The following is a 26305-nucleotide window of genomic DNA, read 5'->3' as shown; positions in this document are numbered from 1 at the left end:
AGATACCATTCGTTCACTAAAACATTTGAGATGGACCTCCCGTGTGTGAAGGATCTTGCGGAGAAGATGCTAAAGTTACGATCCACAACCAGCACCACAGTCAGTACCACAGTCAGTCGCACACCTCCTCATGTCAGTTTGAGTCAGAGCCCAGGTAACCCTTTTCACTCTTTTCCTTGTTGAGTGTCCATGTTGTCCCAAGCGGGTGATCTGGGGGAACACCTGCATGGGAAAAAAAAACGATTTGAAGCTCATTCTTAGCTCGGCAGGAGAAGAACCGAAGACAATTCATGAAATGGAGAACCCCGTTATTAAAGGAATAAAGTGGGATGGAACCTCACCACAGGAAGGAGCTTGGAGCTTCCAGGAACCATGAAATCCACATGTTTGATACTGTTTTCTCACTTGCTCAAGCCGAGCTGCTACTCTTCCAGTTTCTCAAATATTTCTCTTATTTCTACTGAATGTGAGCACCAATGATAGTGCAGGGATCCTTGGTGACCCCTGTCCTGGAGCTTGACTAGGGCTAGATGACCAAGTGGTTTTGCAATAAATGTTAAATTAGGCAGCGGGTAAAGGAGTGTTAGGCCAAAGATAGGTGGTATACCACTGGGGACTGAGAAATGTCTTCACCTAAAAAGTATTGAGTTCTCTGTCACTGTAAATGGTTGAGGCCAAACCACTGAAGGAGGAGTTCGGTATAGTTCTTGGGGCTAAAGGGTTCAAAGGGTATGAGGAGAAAGCAGAAACAAGGGACTGATTTGGATGATCAACCATGATCGCGTTGAATGATGGAGCAGGCTGGAAGGGCTGAACGGTCTACTTGTGCGCCTATCTTCTACATTTCAATTACATGGTCAAGTGGGGGAATCTATTTTAGAAAGTCCAGGAGAATAGTCAATGTCAGATGCTCCCAAAATGATTTAGCGATAGTCAATGTTGCATGTGGTAAATGCTATAAAACTGGAGTTTGATTAGGAAGAGGACTGAGTCTGCCTTGAAAAGTTAGGAATTCCTGACTTCTATCCCTGTAGAACCTGTTCAGAACATTATCTCCTTTTTCTTAATTCACTTGATGGATTATAACTTCTTAATTTTTCAGTAGTTTGTGGATATTACTGACAGGAATTATATTTGTTACACGTGCCTGCTTGAATTTATAGAGATGGTGATAACAGCCGGTAGTGTGAGATGCCCTTTGAGAGAACTTAGTCAGCCGCGTTGTTGTGGCTCTGGAGGTCACACGAAGACCAGTTCCGGCAAAAATAGCAGGTTTCCTCCATTATTGACAAAGGGGAAGTAGTCCACACCCACATCGTCTGCCAGCCCATTCACAGATCCTCACACCGTAACCTTGTCATTATTATCTGCCCATTGTCTGTTGACTCCTCACCAATGTCTTGCTGTTCCTTGTTTGCCACCTGCTCTCAATCCATCACTACCGCTTCCAACCATTCACAGTCTGCACTCCCCTCTCAATCCCACTCAACAACACACCCTACACCTTACAGTCCTCCCATCTCAATCCCACCATGGAAAATGGATACAAATCTGGAATTAAGAGTCTAAAGATGACCATTAAACCATTGTTGGTTGTCGGAAAATCCCATCTGGTTCACTGATTTCATTTGTTATTATTGCCATAATCCTGCTGTTTCATCCTTACTCTGTCTAGCCTACATGTGACTGCAGCCCCACAGTAATGTGATTGACTCTTAGCTACCCTCTGGGCAATTAGAGATGGGCAATAAATGCTGGCCTAGCCAGCGATGCTCACATCCCATGAGTGAATAAATAAATAAATTCCACTCAACACCCCTTCTGTCAGCTCCTCACCATCCCCTCTCGCTCAATCCCTCTCAGCCTTCTCTCATCTCTTAATTTCACTCAGATCCCACCCTATCAATTCCTTCCAGTTTTTCTCTCTCAATCCCTCTTGGCTTCTTCTCCCTTAACGACTTGAAGCTGCCTATCTCTGAGCACCTTGCAGTTTCCATTTTCTCAACCCCTAGCAATCACCTCTGGTTCAATTGCTCCCTGCCTCTGTCTCTCAATCTCTCACAGTTTTCTATCACTCTCAGCCCCCTTTTGTCTCTCAATCTCTCTCAGCCTCCTCTGTCTCTCAATCTCTCTCAGCTTTCTATCTCTCTCAGCCTCCTATATCTCTCAGTCTGTCTCAGGGTCTGATCTCTGTCTCAATCCCTCACAGCCTCCTATACCTCTCAGTCCATCTCAGCCTCCTATATCTCTCAGTCTCTCGGCCTCCTATTTCTCTCAACCCCTCACACCCTTCTCTTTTTCAAACCTTCACTGCCTCATTCTCTGCAAGAGTGGTTTGGAGTGGGGCAGCAAAGTGAGAGGCAAGGAAGGGAGTGAAGGAGTCAGCAGTGAGTGGGATACTGTGGGTGTTGGGGGAGGTGGGGTCGGGGCATCCATATGTGAAAGATGATGTGTTCTGGCCAGAAGGATTCTGGGAAGGGAGACAGAGCCCATTTGTAATGTGGGCACTTCCAAGGATATCACTGCTTTAAAGATGCTATTGACTGCATGTGCACATGCATGGGATGTGTTTTGCCCAGTGTTGCGGTGTCACTAAACGTAGCTTTTATCTTTACAGGGCATTTAATGAGATTTACTGGAATGATATTGAGAATGAGGGAATTAGATACAAAGAAAAATTAGAGAAGATTGGGCTTAGTCACCTTGGAGCAGAGAAGGCTAAGAGGTGATCTTATTGAGGTGCTCAGAATTATGAACAATTTGAACAGGGTAAAGAAGGATATTCTGTTCCCATTAGTTGGGGTCACAATTTCAAGATTGTCAATAAGAGAGCAAGGACTGAAACGAGGTGAAGCTTCTTTACTCAGAGTTGTTAGGATTTGGAATGCGCTGCCTGGGAGAGTGGTGGAGACCAACTCCATGGGAGGTTTCAGAAGAGAGCAAGAGATATATTTGAACGTGATGAACTTAGAGAGCAAGAGCTGATGAATGAGACAGCTCGGCAGCTCTTTCACAAATCAGCACTGAGCAATGGGTCAAATGGCCTCCTTCTATTGTGTAAAATTCTATGATTTCAGTTAGATGTTTTATTGATACGATCCCGCAGTTTCATGTGGGGAGGCAATGGTCTGGTGGTATTATTGCTGGACTGTTAACCCAGGGACCCGGATAAGATTCGGATGACCCGTGTTTGAATCCCACCGCAGCAGTTGGTGGAATTTGAATTTAATAAGCATCTGGAATTCTAATGGTGACTGTGAATCCATTGTCGATTGTTGGGAAAAACCCACCTGGTTCACTAATACGCTTCAGGGAAGGAAACTGCCATCCTTACCTTGTCTGGCCTACATGTGACTCCAGACCCACAGCAATGTGGTTGACTCTCAACTGCCCTCTGGGCAATTAGGGATGGGCAATAAATGCTGCCTGGCCAGTGATGCTCTCATCCCATAAATAAATAAAAGGATCATGACTGATCCTAGCTTTTCATTACAGATTGATGTAATTTTTAATCAGTAAGGGAATCGAGAATTATGGGGTAAAGGCAGGAAAGTAGAGTTGGAGGTTGCCAAATCGGCAATGATTTTATTGAATGGCAGGGCAGACTCAACAGGCTGCATGACCTCCTTCTGCTCCGACAACATTTTTTTCTTTTGACTATCCCTTTGTGTTTAATGGCCCTCAGCTGCAATTGTGGACTTTGAACTGAAAGTAGCCCAGGCCTATGAATCACGAATGTCGTTGTTGGTTTTACCACTGTGATTGTTCCCTTTAGATGGGAGTAACACACTGATCCAGTTTTGTTTGTGACTTTGTGTTATATGGTTCAAGAAAAGATTGATTTCCCACCCTCCTTTTCACTCCACTGTTGTGATCTAGCCCATTCCAAAGGAAAAGGCAGTGCAGTGTGGATTAACCGTGACTGACCCAAATAGGAACTCCACAGAATGATATGTATCGATTGTAGACAAGGTGTGATCGGGGAAGGGGTTCTTCCATGTTCCATTGTTGAAACAACAAAAGTTAATGGTGAAATGCACCACAAGTCATTTAACTGTAAATAGGGATAGTCTGCCTTTACAATCTTTGCTTGCTTGCCTTCGTGCTTTTGGAACAGACTATACGACTGTTAGATTTAATTCTTGGTTCCTGTGAGTGACTAGGCTGCTGTACTGTTGCCTAGTTTCAGAAGCAGGCATGAGTAGCATGCTGTCTCTCATAAGAAAGTGCACTGGCAATTTGCACATGGCAATCTACCACATGCACATTATGTTCCTCATGTAGTTGGCTGAAGGGTACATATTGGCCAGCGCACCAAAGAGGAATTGAAGATTTATTCCATTCAGTTCCAGTTTGATGTCCAAAGTGTCTCTGTTGTAATCAGAGATGTACCTGAGATTGTCAACAAAAACCAATTAGCCCATGGCCTGCTTTTCAAGTCATTAATTTCACCACCGTTTTAATGGCTAAGCCACCATAAAAGAATGGTTCCTGTGGCATGGTGTTCGTGCCCCTACCTCGGGGTTACAAGATTTGGAATCGAATAAAAACCAGAAGAACTGTAGGTGCTGTAAATCAGAAGTAAAAACAGAAATTACTGAAAAAGTTCAGCAGGTCTGGCAGCATCTGTGGAGAGAAGATTGACTCTGACTCTGTTTCTCTCCACAGATGCTGCCAGACCTACTGAGCCTTTCCAGCAATTTCTGTTTTAGATCTGGAGTCAGGTTCTGCCTAATCTGAATATGTTATAGAGTCATAGAGATGCACAGCATGGAAACAGATCATTTGGCCCAACTTGCCCACGCCACCCAGATATGCTAAATTAGTTTAGTCCCATTTGCCGGCATTGTCCCCTATCTCTCTAAACCCTTGCTATTCATGTACCCATCCAGATGCCCTTTAAATGTTGTAATTGTTCCAGCCCCCACCAATTCCTCTGGCAGCTCATTCCATACACACACCACCCTCTGCACGAAAAAAAAATGCCCCTTAGGTCCATTTCAAATCTCTCCCTCTCACCTTAACCCAATGCCATCTAGTTTTGGACTCCCCTACCCCGGGGGATAAAAACCTTGGCTTTTGACCCAATCCATGCCCCTCATGATTTTACAAACCTCGAAAAGGTGACCCCTCAGCCTCCAATGCTCCAGGGAAAATAGTCCCAGCCTACCTAGCCTCTCCCTGTAGCTCAAACCCTCCAACCCTGGCAACATCCTTGTAAATCTTTTCTGAACCCTTCCAAGTTTCACAACATCCATCCTACATCAGTGAGACCACGTGTCTTAATATGGCCAAACAAGTTCATTAATTAAAAATAAGAGGATTTCAGAACTAACCTCTTTGCCCAAAGATTTGTGATAATGTAGATATTTTTGTCAAATAGTTCTGAGGAAGGGTTGCTGGACCCGAAACATTAACATTGTTTCTCACAGATGCTGCCAGACCTGCTGAGGTTCTCCAGCATTCTCTTTTTTTTGTTTGTCATGCAGAGTGGTAGGAGGGGTGGGGGTGTGGTGGTGGAATGAGGCATTTAGCAGGAAGCTGGGTGCACATAAGAGGGAGAAAGGAACAAAAACTGAAAATGCAGTCAACACTCACTAAGTCATGCAGCATCTATGGTGAGAGAAACAGATTTCTAGGATAATCTTTGATCTGAATGAAAGGGTTGTATTTAGAAGATTGAAGTTAATAATGTTGTGATGATGTTGCTTTTGTATTTGGTCTGTTCAGTTGAAGTAGAGGCGGAATACATAGGCTGTTTGGCAGGATGCTGTTCTTTTCTTTATGTCACCACGTGCTTTCCTTGGAGAATGGAGGGTGAATTGTGGAGGGGGGATTCTACATCAAAATAATGGAATGTTTAACTGGATGTTTCTGTGTAGACTGTATCATTTTTAATGATATTTCACAATTCCCACACCACACAGACATTATCAATTCTGTTGAAGTCCAGTTGCACTCATCGATCCTCAGATATGGCCAATCCATCCCGCTGGAGACACAGTTTCAAAATCAGGGGAAAGACTGAGTTGAGAGCTGTAAATCTTTGGAACCGTCTATGCCAGAGGGCTGTGGCAGCTCAGTTATTGCTTATGTCTAAAGTAGAGATTGAAAGATTTCTAACTAACAATGATGCAAAGGAATATTGAAATGGTTTTGGAAGATGTGGGTGACTACATCATTGTACTGAATAGTGGCACATTGGCCTCCAATAATCATGTTTCTGATTTCCTTTGTTGACAGAAGCTCCCAGTAATTGGTCAGTATTTACTTTTTTGTTGAAATCACTGTGCAAAAACACAAGAACTCTTCATGTTTCGTGTTCAAATGTTTGCATTGAAACACCATCCCACATATTACTTAAATTACCAATCCAGCTACTTATTTCAAAGCTTTCAGTCAGTGCCATACTGATCAACTGATTAAAGTTGCTTCTGATCTACTTTAGCCCCTGCCTTCAGGTCACCTATGCAGCCTGTGCCAGGAAAGGGTCTAGGCCTGAAACGTCAGCTTTTGTGCTCCTGAGATGCTGCTTGGCCTGCTGTGTTCATCCAGCCTCACATTTTATTATCTTGGATTCTCCAGCATCTGCAGTTCCCATTATCTCTATAGACCCTTGCCCCGATTTCACCTCTTCTATGGCCAACCTAGATGAGAAGAACGCTTCAAATTCCATTTTATATTCCCATCAGATTCCCACCTTTTCTGTGCATTTGAATTAAAAATGATCAGGCAACTGCTGGAAATATTGACCAAGTGACATCTATCTGCTGACCAATTCCAGCCACTTAGCAAATAAGTTAACCTGGTCCAATGGCCTTGTCTTAGTAATGTGTACTATTGACTTTTAGGACTTCAGGAATTGTTTGGCTATAGACGCCTTTCTCGTCAAGAAAGATTTTGTGTCCGCAAAGTTGTGCAGTACCATTCTTACAATAGAGACTTTGAGATGGATCTTCCGTGTGTGAAGGATCTCACAGTGAAGCTGCTTCAGTTACTGCCCACAACCAGCACCACAGTCAGTTGCACACCACCTCATGTCAGTTTGAGTCACAGCCCAGGTAACCCTTTTTATTTGCTTTTCTTGTATGTTCAGGTTATACCTAATGAGTGAGCTGGTAAATTCCCACAACGGAAACGAGGCAAGTGATTGCATGCCTAAGCCTCATCTCTGGGAGCAGAGGTAAAAAAGATGTCTTGCAAAACTGTATTTAAGGCGGAACTGCAGTAAGTTGGAATCTTGCAGTGGAAAAGAGTTGGGAATCAGACAGTCAAAAAAGCGACGAATGAGACATGCAGATAATCTCCCTGCTTTGCTTTCTCTTAGCTGAATAAGACTGTGTTGTTTGCTCCTGTATTTGCAATTCATTCTTTGGCTAGTATAGTAGTGTAACTCCTCTGTGCACCACTTGTGAAAACTTCAACCATGTGTAAAACCATTACATTCTGATACTTGCCCTGAAGGTTCACAGATGAATCACCTCTTAGTTGCAAGTTGCATTTTTATGGCACCTTCCGTCAACTCAGGATATCAGAGTATGTTTTAACAGCCAATTAGATTAACTTAATCTGTTGTACTGAAGGGGCATGCAGCTGCCTAAATGAGCACAGCAAGATCCCAGAATTAGCAATGAGATAATGTGCAAATAATCTTTTTTGGCAGTAATGATTAGACTAGGACTACATCTTCTGCCCCTTTCTTGAAGAGCTGCCATGAATGTGTTGGATTTATTCTGAACAAGCAAATGGGGCCTCAGTCCCTGGTTCAAAGTCTGATTCAAAAGACTGCAGCTCCAGCAATTCAACACTCCCTGCATACCACATTAGTGTATTGGTCTAAATGATGCCTTTAACCCAGAAGGATACACAGATTGTGAGGGAAGTTTATTTTCTCTTTGACAAGTTAAATGTCAATAATTTTAGGGGGGACTTCTGACCTGATCTGTACTGCCACTCCCTGCTGTTCCCTTGCCTTGGTTGAAGATTGTACGATTAAATCCTATTCCCAGACCTGGACCTGTAATCTGACATTCCCTGTGCAGTACTGATTGAGTGCTACACTGCTGGAGGTGCCATTTTTCAGCTGTGATGCTGAACTGAGATTCCATCTGCTCTCTCAGGCGAATGAGAAATATCCCATTCAAAGGATAGTGCTTAAAAAAAAGATGATCAAGTCACATTTCTATTTATGGAAGTTTGCTGTGCATGAAATAGCTCCAGTGTTTCCTGCACTGCATTCATCCAATTGAAAAGCACCTACCTGGCTGTAAAGTGTCTTATCATGTCCTGAGGATGGGAAAGGTGCCGGGTAAATGCAAATCTTTCATACCAACTGTGTTGCTATTCCACATTTTACATGTAAACACATACGGATGTTGTTTATCTTGGGTTTTAAGAAGGCATTTGATTAAGAAGCACATCAAGGGTTATTGTGGAAAATCAAAGCTCATGCCATAAGGATAGCATATTGCCATAAATGGAAGTTTGGCTGGGTAACATCAAGCATACAGTAGACATAAACGTTCTTTTTTCAGGTTGGCAAGATGGAATGACTGATATGCATGGGGTTCAGTGCCAGGGCCTCAATTCAGTTACAATCGATATAAATGACTGAGGTGAAGGGACAGAAAGTATGGTGGCCAGATTTGCTAATGACACAAAAAGTAGCCGGAAAGTATATAGTGAAGACGTCATTAGGAGATGACAAAATAAATAGATAAGCTTTGGCAAATAGGGCTAAGGAGAATCCAAAGATCTTCTACAAATTCATTAAGGGCAAAAGAGTAACTAGGTGGAGAATAGGCCCTGTTAAAGATCAACAAAGTCATCTATGTGTGGAATCAGAAGGGATAGGTGAAATACTAAGCGAGTATTTCGCATCAGCGTGATGGTGGAGAAGGTTATAGACTTTTAAAAGGCATATGGATGGGTACATGAATAGGAAGGGTTTAGAGGGATATGGGACTAGACTAATTTAGGATATCTGATTCGCATGGGCAAGTTGGACCAAAGGGTTTGTTTCTGTTCTGTACATCTCTGACTTTTTGACTGTAAATAGACAAAGGTATGACAAATGGAATATAATGTGGAACAACATGAAATGATCTAATTTGGTAGGAAGAGCAACAAAGAAGCAGATTATTTAAGTGGTGAAAGATTACAGTGTACTGAAATGCACGGTGGCACGGTGGCTCAGTGGTTAGCACTGCAGCCTCACAGCGCCAGGGACCTGGGTTCACATCCACCCTCGAGCGACTGTCTTTGTGGAGTTTGCACCTTCTCCCCATGTCTGCGTGGGTTTCCTCCCACAGTCCAAAGATGTGCAGGCTAGGTGGATCGGCCATGCTAAGTTGCCCGTAGTGTTCAGGGGTGTGTGGGGAATGGGTCTGGGTGGGATGCTCCAAGGAGCGGTGTGGACTTGTTGGGCCGAAGGGGCTGTTTCCATATTGTAGGGAATCTAATCTTGGTGTCCTAGTGCATAAATTGTAAAAGGTTAGTGTGCCACTACAGAGGGAAATTAAGAAAATTAATAGAATGTTATCACTTATTTCAAGGAATTGAATACAGAAGTAAGGGGGTTATGCTTCGGTTGTTCAGGGCACTAGTCAGACCATATTTGGATCACTGTGTACAATATTACACCTTGTTAAAGGAAGGATTTCTATATATGGGAAGTAGTTGAAAGAAGATTTACCAGACTAATACCTGGAATAGGCAGGTAGTCTAATAAGGAAAAGTTAGACAGGCTAGGCTTGTATCCACAGTTTAGGAGAACAAGAGGCAGATTGTTTTGAACAGATGTTTCTGAGGGATCTTGACACACAATAGATGTGAAGAAAATATTTCCTGTTATGAAAGAATCTAGAATGAGAGTAAGTATTTAAAATCAAAGTTTTTTTTTCCTCTCACAGGATTACATTTCTTTGGAACTCTCTGAAATTGTGGTGTTAACATAGTCTTTTAATAGACATGTTCGTAAGGCAGAACTAGATAGATCCATGGTAATCCAGAGGGTGAAAAGTTATCAGCAGTGGGTGGGAAATTGAATTTAGGTGACAATCCGATGAACCATGATCTATGTAAGTAGTGAATCAGGCTGAAGGGCCAAATGTTTTCTGTTCCTGTTGGTACATTTTTAGGGCTTGTGAATCACTGGCAAGGCCAATATTTGTTTCTCATCCATAATTGCCCTGGTGAGGGCAGGTACTTTACCACCACCTAAACTGTTGCAGTCATGCAGTGTATGTACATCCACAATTCCAATCGGAAAGCAGTTCCAGCCATTTGAATCAGTGCCATTTCTTCACTACTAATGTTATTCTATGTTGGGATGGTCTGTAACTTGAAGGGGACCTTGAAGGTGGTGGTTATCCCATGTATATGCTACATTTATCTTTGGAGATGGTAAAGGTCACTAGTTTGGAAGGTCTTGTCCAAGGTGAGTTGTTGAGGTGCAGCTTGTAGATTGCACACACTGCGGCCACTGCCAGTGATGAAGTCAGTTGGGGAATGTAGTGGGTGTGTTGCCAGTCAAGCAGGGGCTGCTTTGACCTGGATGGCGTCAAGCTTCTTGAGTGTTGTTGGAGCTGCACTCATCCAGGCAAGTGGGGAGTGTTCCATCACAATCCTGATTTATGCCTATTAGTTGGTGGTCAGGCTTTGGCAACTGGAAACCTCCAGCTTCTGACCTGCGCTGTAGCTGCAGAATTTAATTGTCCTGGTCATTTCTGGTCAGTGATAACTCCCAGGATGTTGATTAAAAGAGGCATTCAATGGTGGAAACGCAGCTAAGTATCAAAGAGAGTTTGGTTAGATTCTCGCTTAATGGAGATGCCTACTGCCTGGCACATGAAGTGTTAATTGTCACTTATCAGCCTTACAAGAAACCACTGATGCAGTGAAAGTTAGCAGCAAGGTATACCTTAGCATTTGACTAGTGAAAAAATATAAATAAGGAAAGCTACATTGAATCACTTCATACTTGATTTCCTCAGAACAGAAGTGGCTCAGGGTTATATGCATTGATATTTACATACCCTTGGTTTTGAGTGAAGAAGCTGTGTGCTGCCTACCATGACTCAATAGTCTTACTAAATGTTTGAAAATTGGCAAGGATTCTGATGAGGTTGTATCATTGAGCTGATGGCATCTGTGGAACCAAACTGGAGATGGGAGAAAGGAAAAAGCGGAATATTATCAAAATTGCTGCTAGTTCATCTCCGATTTAATTCTTCTTGTGAAAAGAAGATCAGTTTTGATTCTTATTTACGTGATTTCAAATGTTAAGGTCGCGTCTCTTTACTTGCGTCTTCACACTGAGTCCCTCTCTGTCCCATCACTGTCCTTTTGCAGTCGAGTGGTTGAATTTACACACACTCTGCTCTAAATGGTGCCTCGCAAGGAGCACCTATCTTTTATATATCGCTGGGCTTCATTAGTACTCAAAATGTTTCAGATCCAACCCAGTTTCAGGTTGTCATCATTGACAGCAGCTTCATGTTGACTGTATGTGACAATCAATGTGTCTGTACTTTAAATACATCCTATTCCATTATGCATTTCCAACGCAGTCCAATGTTAAAATTCCTTTCAGTGACTGCAGTGCTGAACAACTTCAGAGTTCATTCAGTCAGTCCCACTGTTAACACTTGTCTTTGACTCGCTTCTAATGTACAGTATATTGAATATCAGCTCATGTACTATGTATAATCAATATATAAGAGCCAACACAGAATAGATTACTGCGGCATTCTTAATTTTCAGTGGTGTTCAAATAAACTATTGCAAGTTATATACATTACCTTCTCTCTATTGCAAAAATAACCTATCAATGATAGAATCCCTACAGTGCGGAAGCAGACCATTCAGCCCATCAAGACCATACTGACCCTCTGACGCGCATCCCACCCATTCCCGTTAATCCTGCATTTCTCATGGTTAATCCACCCATTCCGGGACAATTTTGCGTGGCCAATCCACGTAACCTGTACATCTTTGGACTGTGGGAGGAAACCGGAGCACCCGGAGGAAACCCCCGCAGACACGGGGAGAAGGTGCAGACTCCACACAGGTAGTCACCCGAGGGTGGATGTGAACCCAGGCCTCTGGCGCTGTGCGGTAGTAGTGCTAACCATGGAGCCACCATGTCACCCTATTGCTGATTCACCTGAACAATACCAGAGGCATTTCCAGCTCCTGCCCACTGATCCATTCAAGGTCTCTTTCAATCAGTTTTGCATTGATCCTTTCATCCTGTAGGATCTCTGATCAAGTCTTTGATCCTCCCCTCCATGTTGCTGGATGTTTGGGTGCTGATAGTCAGGGTGTCTGGAGGGATACCTTTGGAATCCAACAGCTTGTTGACTCAGCTTCGAACTGCCTTGGGATCTTCAGTTGCATAGGCATTCATGTTTAAACTCCTCCTATTGAACTTATCTCCTAACTTTCATGTAAATGATAGCTATGACCTGGCAACTTCCCCTTCTATAATTAGGCTCTGCAAGGGACTAGAAGCCTCATCGTAGTAATGTGTACTATTGACTTCCAGGACTTCGGGAATTTCTTCGTAACAAGCAGTTGTCTTGGAAAGAAAAGCATTGCGCCTTCCCACTTTTCGAGTACAATCGTTTGAATAAAATCTATGAGATGGATCTCCCATGTGTGAAGGATCTGGCGCAGAAGGTACTCTGGTCATGGTCCACAAGCAGTACCACAGTAACTCGCACACCTTTCAGTTTGGGTCAGAGCCCAGGTAACCTTTTCTCTCCTTACCGCGTTGTGAGCTAGGGAAATCTGACATGAGAGCAAAGGGCTCTGATCAACGGAATATGATTCACCAGCTCATGGGAGCAGGTACTATTTGCAAAGTGAACTCAGGTGTTTATTGAATGAATGTGGTGAGATGGAACGTCACATTAGAAATGAACTGGGAACCATATCCGTTGGAGAAAAGTGATGCATTTAGCACACAGCTGATATCTTCTCTCTTGTTTTCTCAAGGTTTGCACCCACTTAGTGTGAAATAAGGTGTTAGGTGTCATATTCAGGAAAATGACAGAGCGATATTGTAGGTTGACTCAGCAAACAGGGAGCGCTCCGATTTAATTCTCAACAATACATTGGCAAATCGACATTGCTACAGTATCAAAGTATTTCAGTGTTAGGATTCTACATACCTCTCTGGTGACTGAATTTATCCCAGTTCCAGTTGCAAGCCTAGATTCACATAATGTAATGAAAATAATTTTACTTATGTCTTATTTTGTTATAAGTCTACATCAAACAGATCATAAGGTTTAAACTAGATTAATAAAATACTAAGGGCGTATTTCAGTATTAAACTATATCCTCACTACACCTCTTGGTGCTTCCCAACTGTTGGAAATAATAAAGTTGTATTTCTGATCATTGCACAGAGTAATCCATAGTTCCTGGGTGCAACATGCATGTAGACATGTATGCTGATCCTGCAACTGGGGCTTCATGGGTCATTGGATGTGGGGTGGTGGGGTGGCAGTGCTGGCTGGCTCAGTTGGTTGGGCAGCTAATGTGGAGCACATTGGAGCCACCAGCTCAAGTTTTAGCAACCGCTCAGGCTGGCATGAGTTGAGGACTTGTTCCCCACGCTTGAGGATGCTGCAGATCTTGGCATAGTGGATTAGACTTGCATTGAACTGAGGAGGGAAATTTAATGTCCAAGTGAAGATCTGTAGCTCAGGTTGCAGTTGAAGTTGTTAGTTGTTTCACTGATCTAACTGGATTTCATGCAAACGTTTGGCCTCCCTTCTAGGTGACACCATCAGTACTGTGTAGCCTCCACTGAAGCGCTGTTGTTCTGTCCCACTCTGAATTTATATTGTCTAGTCTGTCATGATGGGCACAAAAGACAGAAGTTGCTGGAATAACTCAGCTGGTCTGGCAGCATCTGTGAAGAAAAAAATCAGATTTAACATTTCGGGTCCTCAGTTCTGAGGAAGGGTCACCGGACCCAAAATGTTAACTCTGTTTTTTCTTCACAGATGCTGCCAGACCAGCTGAGCTTTTCCAGCAATTTCTGTTTTTGTTCCTGATTTACAGCATCTGCAGTTTTTTCAGTTTTCATGGTGGGCAGTCTTGCTTCTGATTTTGTACTGTAGTGGTATGCAGATGGGATCTATTTCAACATGTTTGTTAATTGCTGTTCAGTAGTTGTTTGAGAATGAATTAACTGACAGTTGTGCTGTTTTATCAGGATATACAATGTGTTAAATAAGAGTGTGTTGTAAAGGAGGGTTGTGTTTATATTAGGCATGTGAAATATCAACTTCAAACAAGAACATGAAGAGTTCATTTGCAATTTATTTATAGAGATTACGACATCAAATTCATCTGATTAATTCAATCTCAAGAAAGACTAGCACATTAAATGATTTATTTGATCCTGGTGAAAAGATTTCTTGTAACAAGATTCCAACGTGCCTTTGGAAACGGACAACTCCTATATGGAAACATTTTTTTGAGGGTGATATCGGTTTGGCTGTGAGTTGTCTTTTGTCTATAAAAAGTGAGGGGCACACACTTTGGAGGCTGACCACTGGGCCCACTGGGCAAGATATCTGAGGACTCTTGGCATCTCTAGAGTCTTCCTTTTATAGAGTCGTAGAGTCATACAGCATGGAAACAGACCCTTCAATCTAACTAGTCCATGTCGACCACATTCCCAAACTAAACTAGCTCCGCCAGCCTGCATTTCACCCATATCCCTCCAAATCTTGCAGAATAAATGTATCCAAATGTCTTTTAAATGTTATAACTGTGCCTATACTGTTCCCCTCGCAGTTTATTCCACACACTAACCACTCCCTATGTATAAAAAGCTCCCCCTCAGGAACTGAAATATCTCATACAACTGGTACCCCAGCTTGATCATCACTTCTAGTTGGAGTAATAGAAGGTTAATAGGGGATTGGGTTTTCTGTGAGTACTTGGTTTCTGGTGTACAAGTAGATTTTCCATTTATACTTACCACCTGAAAAAAAAGTTAAACTTTGAGGTTGACTGCTCAAAAAACCACAATCGTCTTACTCCTCAAGGCAGACAATTCTTTGAAATACTCAAATACCTTTTGAAAATTTAGTTAAATAATTCTACATAAACTAGGCTAGATAATTTATGTTTTTATTGACAGTTTCAGTCAATTATTGGCCATGGCGTCAGGAAAAACATTTCCTGTGCTTCTGCTGATCTTGTATTGAGATCTAACGCATTAATAATGCAGAATGTCCAACAGATTATACTGGGATGACATCACAGCTGAGGAGTTATGCATATTAAGACAAACTGAACATTTTCCTCTGCACAAAGGGCCTTAAACGCCTATTAGAGTATGAACACATAGGGTTGGATTGATTAAGGGAAGTTGATTCCACTTCTGGGCACATGGGTTTCATGACTAAAAATGTAAAGTCACCAAAATCCCACTCTCTTTCTAGAGAGGGATGATGGGTGGAGGCTTATCCAGATGTATACCTCACATCAGGCAAGGGGTGAGTTTGAGAAGGTAGGATCCTCTGGTGACATCTGGTATAGGAAATGAACGCATGTTATTGGCATCACAAACCAGCCATGCAGCCAACTGAGCAAGCCAACATCTGCACAAGGAATCTGGAAGTAAGTGTGTATGATTGTAGAAGTTAGAGCCATGTAGGTTGGTTGTTGAGATTAACGCATACCATTAAAGACAATAGATGTAGGAGCAGAAGCAGGCCATTTGGCCTATCGATTCTGACCCACTATTCAAAGAGCTCATTGCTGATCTGATAATCCTTAGCCCCACTTCCCTTACTGATTATCTGTCTATCCTAGCCTTGAATATATTTAACATCTCAGCCTGTGCAGCCATTTTTGGTAAAGGATCCCCCCATTTCACTATCCTCCCATTATTAAATAAAGACTAGATTAGTAACATGAGGCTGGGTGAAACAATGGAATTTGATGCCTGTTGTAGATTACATATATCCCTTGGCTTCGACTGAAAGCAGTTTCAGATTGGTTGTTTGCTATCCCCCATGGTTCAATAGCCTTTATTGAGATTTGAAAGTTTGGCACATTGGTACTGATTACAAAGAGAGCTGGTGGTACCTGTGGAACCAAAATTGACTGTGATAGGATAACAGTGACCGCGGATTCAATGAGCTCATTGCTGATCTGATAATTCTTAACCCCACTTCCCTTACTGATTATCTGTCTATCCTAGCCTTGAATATATTTAACATTTGCAATTTTCAGATTTTGATCACATTTTCTCTCCAACTTCAATGTTCCTGTGACAACAAGATTAGTCCTCGGATCATTTTACCTTTGGAGACCTAAGGCGCAGTGTCATTAGCTGTGTCTTCACTCCAGCCCACTCCACTCCGTCATTGTCTTTTTGTAGATAGAATGATTAAATTTGCATGCGCACACACACTTTCCAGACATGGCCTCTCAAGCTAGTCTTGGCATAGATCAGTGGGGTTCATTGACAGTAAAATCCTTTCAGAACACATCTCAGTTTCCAATTCCCCTCAGTGTCACGTAGATTACACATGCCCAGTGATTGGACATTGTATATACAAGTTTGATGTCTCACAGCCCGCTGCATATTATCCAAAGTAGACCCACTTCAACATTCCTTTCACTGTAATACTGAACTATTCCAGATCTTTTTCAGTGAGTCCAAATTTCAGCACCTGCCCCAATGTTCACAGTATCTTAAAGATTTGGCTGTTTATAATATTAGCATATCACATGAGGCATGGCAGAGCCCTGTTAATTTTTAATGGTGGACAAGGATAGCTCTTGGTGTTTACACTCATCATGTCCTTTCAATTGCAAAACCAATCCAACACAGATCCCCCTCGTTCTCACACACCACCCTACCAACCTCCAGATACAACGCATTATCCTCCGACACTTCCGCCATTTACAATCCGACCCCACCACCCAAGACATTTTTCCATCCCCTCCCCTGTCTGCTTTCCGGAGAGACCACTCTCTCCGTGACTCCCTTGTTCGCTCCACACTGCCCTCCAACCCCACCACACCCGGCACCTTCCCCTGCAACCGCAGGAAATGCTACACTTGCCCCCACACCTCCTCCCTCACCCCCATCCCAGGCCCCAAGATGACATTCCACATCAAGCAGAGGTTCACCTGCACATCTGCCAATGTGGTATACTGCATCCACTGTACCCGGTGCGGCTTCCTCTACATTGGGGAAACCAAGCGGAGGCTTGGGGACCGCTTTGCAGAACACCTCCGCTCAGTTCGCAACAAACAACTGCACCTCCCAGTCGCAAACCAATTCCACTCCCCCTCCCATTCTCTTGATGACATGTCCATCATGGGCCTCCTGCACTGCCACAATGATGCCACCCGAAGGTTGCAGGAACAGCAACTCATATTCCGCCTGGGAACCCTGCAGCCATATGGTATCAATGTGGACTTCACCAGTTTCAAAATCTCCCCTTCCCCTACTGCATCCCTAAACCAGCCCAGTTCATCCCCTCCCCCCACTGCACCACACAACCAGCCCAGCTCTTCCCCCCCACCCACTGCATCCCAAAACCAGTCCAACCTGTCTCTGCCTCCCTAACCGGTTCTTCCTCTCACCCATCCCTTCCTCCCACCCCAAGCCGCACCCCCAGCTACCTACTAACCTCATCCCACCTCCTTGACCTGTCCGTCTTCCCTGGACTGACCTATCCTCTCCCTACCTCCCCACCTACACTCTCTCCACCTATCTTCTTTACTCTCCATCTTCGGTCCGCCTCCCCCTCTCTCCCTATTTATTCCAGTTCCCTCCCCCCATCCCCCTCTCTGATGAAGGGCCTAGGCCCAAAACGTCAGCTTTTGTGCTCCTGAGATGCTGCTTGGCCTGCTGTGTTCATCCAGCCTCACATTTTATTATCTTGGAATCTCCAGCATCTACAGTTCCCATTATCTCCAACACAGATCCACCTCATTATCCCTATTCCCCTGGGCATTTTCAGGACCCATCCAATTAACTATTCCAGATTCCCTTCAATTGAATTCTTTTTGATAATACATTTGATGCCCTCCTTCAAAACATTATTTAGATGACACTATCTCAGAATTGATACCAATGGAACCCAACTCGTCAGATTCTATTACTATTAGTCATTGCCAGTCCTTTATACTCAAAAGCCAACTAGAATCAAGACCCTCATTGCACACTCTTCATCTTCAAACACGACACACAAAAAAAACTCTTAAAATTTGATATTAACAGTATCCAAGTGCTGACCATTTTCAGCATTAACTAAACAGTGCAGGGGACCAGCGACCATGTCTTAGTAATATGTACTATTAATTTCCAGGACTATTGAAATCAATTCGTAACAGGCGGTTATCTTGGGCAGAAAAACAATGTGTCTTCCCTCTTTTCGATTACAATCACTACAAAAAGATCTATGAGATGGACCTCCCATGTGTGAAGGATCTCGTAAAGAAGATTCCTTGGTTACAATTCACAACCAGCACCACAGTCAGTACCCCAGTCAGTCGCACATCTCCTCATGTCAGTTTGAGTCAGAGCCCAGGTAATCCTTTTCACTCTTTTCTTTGTTGTGAGCTGGGGAAATCTGATACAGGAACGGAGTTGAGTGATTAATCGCCAGAAACTCACTCGGTGGCCACTGGGGAACAGAGCTGAAGACATCATCTACAAGCTGGGGATTAACTCAGTGAATGAGTTGAGATTGAACCTCACTCGGGAATGGGTCTCGGAACCTGGTTCTGTTTGTATCCATTGAAGTTCAATTGGTTTGGTTGATTTCCTCCCTTGCTTTTGTGTGCGACTTACGTTGTTTCTGAAACAGTCTTTGACCAGTATCTTCAGGTACACATTACCTTCGTGGGGAGTGGGAAGTGATCTGTTTTCTGTGTTCTGTCAGAGAGCAGTGAGGTTCTCACTTCTCAGAGATTGACTGACTGCTTATGTTTTTCACTTTCTCCGGTATTTGCAATACGTTCACTGACTACAGTTTCTCCATCAGTCCTGCGCAGAACCCACGAAGGAGAAAGGAGCAATGCTGGAAGTGAGGCGACAGATAAATATTTGAGGGCGAGGCTGAGGGACAGCCTGTGAATATTTAGGGGTTAAAAAATAAGCAGCAAGTGTTGTAAATCAGAAACAAGTATAGAAATTGCTGAAAAAATTCAGCAGGTCTCGCAGCACCTGTGGAGAGAAAACAAAGTTAACATTTCAGCTCCAGTGACCCTTCTTCAGAACTTGGTTAGAATATTTGGGAAAAAGTTTTTGAACGGCCAGTGACTGCTGCTGAGCTGCATCAACTGAACTTATTGATGGTTAATAATTGTTACATTAGGATTTATAATGAATTCAGGGAAGATGCCTCCCTGAGTGTATTATTCAGGAAAAATGTCACTCACAGGGACATTGAAAAAATGCATAAGGCTTTCATGTGTACGTTATTCAAAGGTTGTTTTTGCCTACATTCAGCTTGTCCGAATGCCCAATGAGGTCCTTTTCTCAGCAACACTTAGGGAGCGTGTATAATTTGTTCTTGTGGCACAGTGGTAGCGTCCCTGCCTCTGGGTGAGAAGACCTGTGTACAAGTCCCAACTCAGGACGTGGAGGTCTGCCTGAAAAAATTGATTAAGTATTATGTTCTGACAGGAGTCGTATTGTACTTAGCAGGGTGAGGTCTGTGTGGGTTAAAGCGACCAAGAGATCACTGAATACAAATATATGAATCACCAGAAGTTAACAATGCAGTAGGTCTGTTTCAATGCTGAACATCCATTTATAATCCTATATCATATGTGACACTAAATCTAGACAGCTCAACAGAAGGCTATATTGAAGCTTGTGCAGAGCGTAACATGTAAAATGGGCCAAATTCCCTGTTTCTATGCTTTAAATAGTTTGTTGATACATAATGTCTTTAGTTGAATTCTCAGGTGTGAAGTTCTTTATCTATGTGAATGGTTCAGAAATCCGGTCAGCTGTACATTGGTCCCATGGGGAAATATAAGCATCAGATATCCAGCAGAAGCTTAAGGCTCTGCAAAGTAAATCCTATTGAAGAAAAGCAGATCGAAACATGCTACAATTAACTACTCTGCCCTTAATTTTCAAAGAACAGAACTCTCCCATGGTTATAAAGACTAATATTTAGTTCTAATATTGAATGGAATTCAGTGCTGATCATTGGAGACGTGTGTGAGCCTGCATTGAGTGAAGATATTGGTTGTGTTCTGCCTGGCATAGTTCATAGAGTTTTGAATCATTGTCCCTTGGATAAGATTCACAAGAAGGCATATCAGAAAGCTGGTGGCATCTGTGGAGCTGAACTCCACTGGGGGAGAGAGAAGGAAAAAGTGGATGAAAATCAAAACAACTGCTGTATCCAGCCCAGTTCAAGTTTCAGATCTGGATCACATTTCTTCCTGAACTTACTACTTCTTGTGAAAGCATCACACCATGATTCATACCTTTAGACCTTAGATCCTGAAAATTTTCACTGAACCAACTTCTTTCTATTAATTTCCAGATGCCACTGACTATCATTGAACTGTGCACAATCCCAAACGGACCTACATGCAAATTTCTTGGATCTTTCAGAACTGATCTTCTGAACTATCTCAGATCTATTTCAGTCAGTTGCACACTAACTCCATGATCAAGCAATGAATACATTCACTTTATAGTATCTTAGGTTGCACAGAAAATGCTGGAGAAACTCAGCAAGTCTGGCTGCAGTTCTGAAGAGTCGTGCTGGACCTCCTCTCTCTCCAGATGCTGCTGGACCTTCTGACCTTCCCCAGCATACTCACTGTTTGCATCAGATTTCCATCATCTGCTTTTATCTTAAACACCATCCTGCAGATTATTTACTGCCAATATCATATCAGGCATCTCAGAACATATTTCTGTCCAACTATTTATTGTCAGTCATTCCCAAACTGACTCAAGTTTGCATCTCCCAGACTATTTGAACCCTCTTAAGTATTAATTAGGTAGCTTCAAACTATTCCAAACCTCTCTTGTTCAGTCATGCTCTGATAACTTGGGCATGAAACATTTCTGCTAATCCTTTGACACCCTCTTCCATTTTGTTGATTATTTGGATGACAGTTGATGTGTCAGACAATTCACTTCTCCCAATCAGAAACTATACCATGAAATCCAACAGTCTACTTTAGTTTTCCAAACCCAGCAGTTTCCATAATCTTACTTGCACCAAAACCCATAATTTAAACCCCTTAGATAAGGATTATCCTTTTATAAAATAAATCCAAATTATATTTGTGCCATTATCATTCTACCACCCACACCCAACTTTCTAGGCATTGCAGGAGACCAGACTCCTCTCCTGAGTAATATGTATCATTGACTTCCAGGACTTAAGGAACTATTTCGTAACAGACGGTTACCTACAAAAGTGAAACGCTGTGTCTTCCCGATTTACCAGTACAATCACTACAATAAAGCCTTTGAGATGGATCTCCCATGTGTGAAAGATCTGGTGCAGAAGATGCTTCAGTTACTGCCCACAACAAGCACCACAGTCTGTACCACAGTCAGTCGCACACCTCCTCTTTTCAGTTTGAGTCAGAGCTCAGGTAATCTGTTTCTCTCAGTTCTGAGGAAGAGTCACCGGACCCGAAACGTTAACCTTGTTTTCTCCTTCACAGGTGCCTCCAGACCTGCTGAGCTTTTCCAGCAACTTTGTTTTTGTTCCTGATTTACAGCATCCGCAGTTCTTTTGGTTTTTAATCCTTTTCTCTCCGTTCCTTGTTTTGAGCTGGGGAATTCTGACATGGGAGCAAAGGTGAGCGATTGACAGCCAGACACACATTCTGTGGCCCACTGGGAGCAGAGCCAAAGACATTGATTAGAAAATGGAGATTGTGTTCATTGAGGGAGTATGTTGAGATGGAACCACATAGTCAGAATGGAAACTTTCCCAACAGAACAAGGAGGAATGTTCTGTCAGTTTCCAGATTGATATTCTCTCTCTGTCATCAACTGCTGTCTCAGGTTTATTTGGAACAAAGTATGTGAACATTTCATATACAAACTTAGGTGGCCTGTAAATATCTGTATTCTGCTTATTTCGGTCTCACATTGAATCCATTATGGAGTGGAGTGTCATTTTGGCTGCTATATACCAGCTAACTAGGATAGTCACATTATGAAGCTTCCCACTTCTCACCTTTAACTGGTACACACTGGAAACAGCAATCTGTTTTATCCTGTGGCTTGATGACACACTGAGTTTTGGGTTTCTTAGAGACTGATTGAGGAGAAGGCAAAATCAAGGATTGCCTTATATTTAGACTTCAAAGTGACACCATTTAGCATACATTAGTATTAAATCCTTTGACACATAGTAATTATAGTCATATGTGAGTTTGATTTGCTTTTTTTATCGTTCATGGGATGTGGGTGTTGCTGGCTGGGCCAGCATTTATTACCCATTCCTACTCGCTCCTTGTGAAGGTGGTGGGTGAGCTGCTTTCTTTAACCACTACAGTCCATGTAGCATAGGTTGACCCACAACACCACTAAAAATTCCAAGGTTTTGATCCAGTGACAGTGAAGGATTGGCAATATATTTCCAAGTCAGGATGGTGAGTGGCTTGGAGCGGAACCTGCAGTGGGGTGGTGTTTCCATGTATCTGCCTCACTTGTCTTTCTAGGTGGAAGTGGTCATCGGTTTGAAAGGTGCTGTCTGAGAATTTTTGGTGAATTTCTGCAGCGCATCTTGTAGATGGTATGCACTGTCACTATTGAGCGTCGGTGGTGGAGGGAGTGGATGCCTGTGGATGTGGTGCCAACCAAGGGGCTGCTTTGTCCTGGACGGTGTCAAGCTTCTTGAGTGTTGTTGGGGCCGCACCCATCCAGGCAAGTGAGAAATATTCCATGACACTCTTGCCTTGTACCTTGTAGATGGTGGACAGGCTTTGGGGACTCGGGAGATAAGTTACTAGCTGTAGAATTCCCAGCCTTTGACCCAGTTATAGTGACATTAAGTAACAATTATTCTATACTTTGTGCGATCAAATCCATGTCCTGTCTGTGTGTCTTTCAGAGAGCCTCATGCTAGAATGTTTCCTATAGTAATCCTTCTAGCCTAGTTTGGTCCAGTTTTGTTCTGGAATGTTCTAACTCTGTCCACTTTGTCGTATTGAGACTCCATGATGAGCAGCTCCAAAACAGCTACACAAAATTGTTCCCGGGTTCCGCATGGTGTAATAACCTTTGGGTATTATGTGAGGTTGACATGGCTTTTTGCCAGTGATTGTTACATTTTTCAGAGATGACTTCACTTCAGGTTTGACGTAATGAGGCTGGCCTGACTGAGTGTGGTTTCAGAGGGTTATGAATACATGTGGAATCATGACATATTTTTGTATTTCTCTTTCATTGGTGCAGATAGTCAGACAACTTAATGGAGATGTTACTGACCCCAAACCATCATTCTAACTGGATTCAGTTAATCGGGGAGCTGTTTCAGGTTTACAAACAGATCTTCCGCTCCCCATTCTTTGACTCAGTGGTAGCTGTTAATATGCTGAGCCTTCAATTCTTTGTGCAAACACACAATTTTTTTAAATGCTGAGAGATCTTTTCGGGATTTGAGTAGATCATTGTGTGCAGTTCACACAAACAGTGAGATGATGAATTTAACCGATACTGAAAATATAGGGGATATATGTACCGGGGGAGTGCAGGGAAGTGGTGTTGAAATGCCCATCAGCCATGATTTAAATGGCGGAGTGGACTTGATGGGCCGAATGGCCTGCCTTCCACTCCTATGTCTTATGGTCCTATGTCCTATGTGCCTCCTCCAATACCTCCATGATAATCTGCAACATAGACAATTGGAGATGTTGCAAAGAAGATTTACCAGATGGGCTGATCATTGGGAGTTAGAATTCAATCCTCATAAGCGTGAGGAGATTCATTTGGGCAACTCCAAACAAGTTGAGCAAATGTGTGATGACAGGTTGGACCCTTGGAAACACTGAGGAACAGAGGGACCTTGATATGTGTGTACATCAATCCCTTAAAGTATTGACACAAGTGGATAAAGTGGTTAAGACACATATGTAAACTTGTCTTTGTTAGCTGAGACATAGAGTTTGAAAGCAGGGAGGTTATGCTGGAACTGTATAAAAATAGGCTAGAGCATTGTATGCAGTTCTGGAATCCACATCACAGGAGGGATGAGATAGCACTGGAGAGGGTGCAGAGGAGATTTACCAGAATGTTATCAGGGCTGGAATGTTCTCATTCTGAAGAGACTGGATTGACGAGGGTTATTTTCTTGGGAGCAGAGGAGACTGAGGGAGGATACGATTGAGTTGTATAAAATTACGAGAGATATCAACAGGGTAGACAGGAAGAAACCACTCACCTTGATGGACAGATCAATGCCCAGGGGGTTCAGATTTAAGGTCAGGAGCGGGAAATTTAGAGGAGATATGAAGAAATTCATTTGTAACCAGAAGCTGATGGGAATGTGGAACTCACACTGTGAGGGTAGGAGAGGCAGAAACCCTCATTTAAAACATATTTAGTTGCACAGTTAATAAGCCAGGGCATACAAGGCTGGAAAATAGGATTAGAGTAGGTCGATAGCTGTTTTTGCCGGCATGGACATGATGGGCCGAGGACCTTTTTTCTGAACCTCCATGTGCCTATGACTCACTCAGGATGTCAGAACTGCATGATTGTCTTCATCAGGGGAGATTACAGGTGCTGGACTAGTCTCCTTACAAGAAGAAGAAGACTGGAGGCAAAATTTAGTTCCTGTAGTTGGAGTCTGGTCTACCAGATGGTGAACAAGCAGGATCCCCATGTTGCTCCTGTTGAAAAGGCCTAATGCTTTCTAAATGCCATCAGGGGATTCTTTTGTCAGCATGAAGCATCCCACTTGATCAACAGAAATTCTCTTCCTGGCTGCTCCACTAAGACTGATGTCAGTCATATTCTGAGCCCATTCCCAAGCATCATCTTTAGATCCCTATGTAAACAAGAGAGGATGGCTATCGATGGGATCAGAGGTCAGCTTTCAGTTCCCAATGGTAGATCTGCCAATCGGGCGCAGAGTGTCGGGGTAGATCTGTTCCTCACAACCCCAGAGGGTGGCATTCAGGAGTTGTGGGAGACCCATACATGTCCCGCTAAATTCTTGCGCCACTATTAAAATCCAGCAGGTTCAGGGATGAGAGATAATGGGAACTGCCGATGCTGGAGAATCCAAGATAACAAAGTGTGGGGCTGGATGAACACGGCAGGCCAAGCAGCATCTCAGGAGCACAAAAGCTGACGGTTCGGGCCTAGACCCTTCATTAGAGACAGTCTCTGATGAAGGTTCTAGGCCCGAAACGTCAGCTTTTGTGCTCCTGAGATGCTGCTTGGCCTGCTGTATTCATCCAGCCCCACACTTTTGTTATCTTAGGCTCAGGGATGATTGGCTTTCAGTGGTTCATTGATTAGCCAAACTGACATCCCGACACCTTGATCTATTCTCACATCCCCTCTCAATGGCTGACTGCTTTCTTTATGCCAGAAGTGTGTCTGTGCTCCCACCTGGTTCTCCACCACCCTGCTAATGTGCCCTCTTCAGTGCTCCCTGTTAAATCACATGCAGTATCATATTGGAAGTTTACAATGGTCTAATGGAAGAGTCCAATAATGTGGAAATAGAGGAAATATTTCCACTTGTTGACACTTCCAGCACTTTTATTTTTATTTTTCATGGGATGTTGAGATTGCTGGTAGGCCAGTAGTCACTTTCAATCCCTAATTGCTGGTAAACTGAGAGGCTTGCTCGACATTTCAGAGGGCATTTAAATGCCAACCCAATTGCTGTGGTTCTGGGGTCACATGCAGACCAGACCAGATAAGGACAGCAGACTTTTTTCTCTGAAAAATGCTCATTAACTAGATGGGCTTTAAAGCAAAAATGCAATGAATATTATCACAATCTCCATTTCTGTGTCTTGGTTTGACTTCAGAATTTGTGTTAATTGAATTTAACCTCCACCATCTGCTGTGCTGGGATTTGAAATCATTCCCAGAAGACTATCCTGAGTCTAATAATCTCATGACATTACCATTACGCCCCAACAGAGCGAAAGGAGAATTCAGGAGAAATGCCTTTACTCTGAGAGTACATGAATGTGAAATATTCCACCACATATACTGTGTGAGACAGATGACAGAGATACTTTTCAATAGAAGTTTGATGACATGAGGGGGAAAGAAATGGAAAAATGTACTGAT

At 43.0% G+C, this 26305-nt stretch overlaps 1 protein-coding gene across 47 annotated transcripts in view; it reads left to right on the top strand.

The window, feature by feature from the left end:
• Positions 1-26305, top strand: part of robo2 (roundabout, axon guidance receptor, homolog 2 (Drosophila)) — a 1006048-nt gene that overhangs the window by 176410 nt on the left and 803333 nt on the right. For 22 of the 47 annotated variants that reach the window (XM_059650119.1, XM_048540460.2, XM_059650124.1 and 19 more), the window contains one exon: positions 18360-18581. The exons of 19 other annotated variants lie outside the window; for them this stretch is intronic. In XM_059650119.1, the coding sequence (XP_059506102.1) occupies positions 18360-18581 (222 nt within the window). Of the gene's footprint in view, positions 1-6851; positions 7062-12547; positions 12752-18359; positions 18582-21408; positions 21631-26305 lie in introns of all 47 variants that reach the window. 6 more of the 47 variants (XM_048540443.1, XM_059650120.1, XM_048540436.2 and 3 more) reach the window with 3 other exon arrangements.

The sequence above is a fragment of the Stegostoma tigrinum genome, chromosome 12 (genome assembly GCF_030684315.1).
Source record: "Stegostoma tigrinum isolate sSteTig4 chromosome 12, sSteTig4.hap1, whole genome shotgun sequence".
NCBI classification, from domain to species: Eukaryota; Metazoa; Chordata; class Chondrichthyes; order Orectolobiformes; family Stegostomatidae; genus Stegostoma; species Stegostoma tigrinum.
This window is presented reverse-complemented; position numbering and strand designations above follow the sequence as displayed.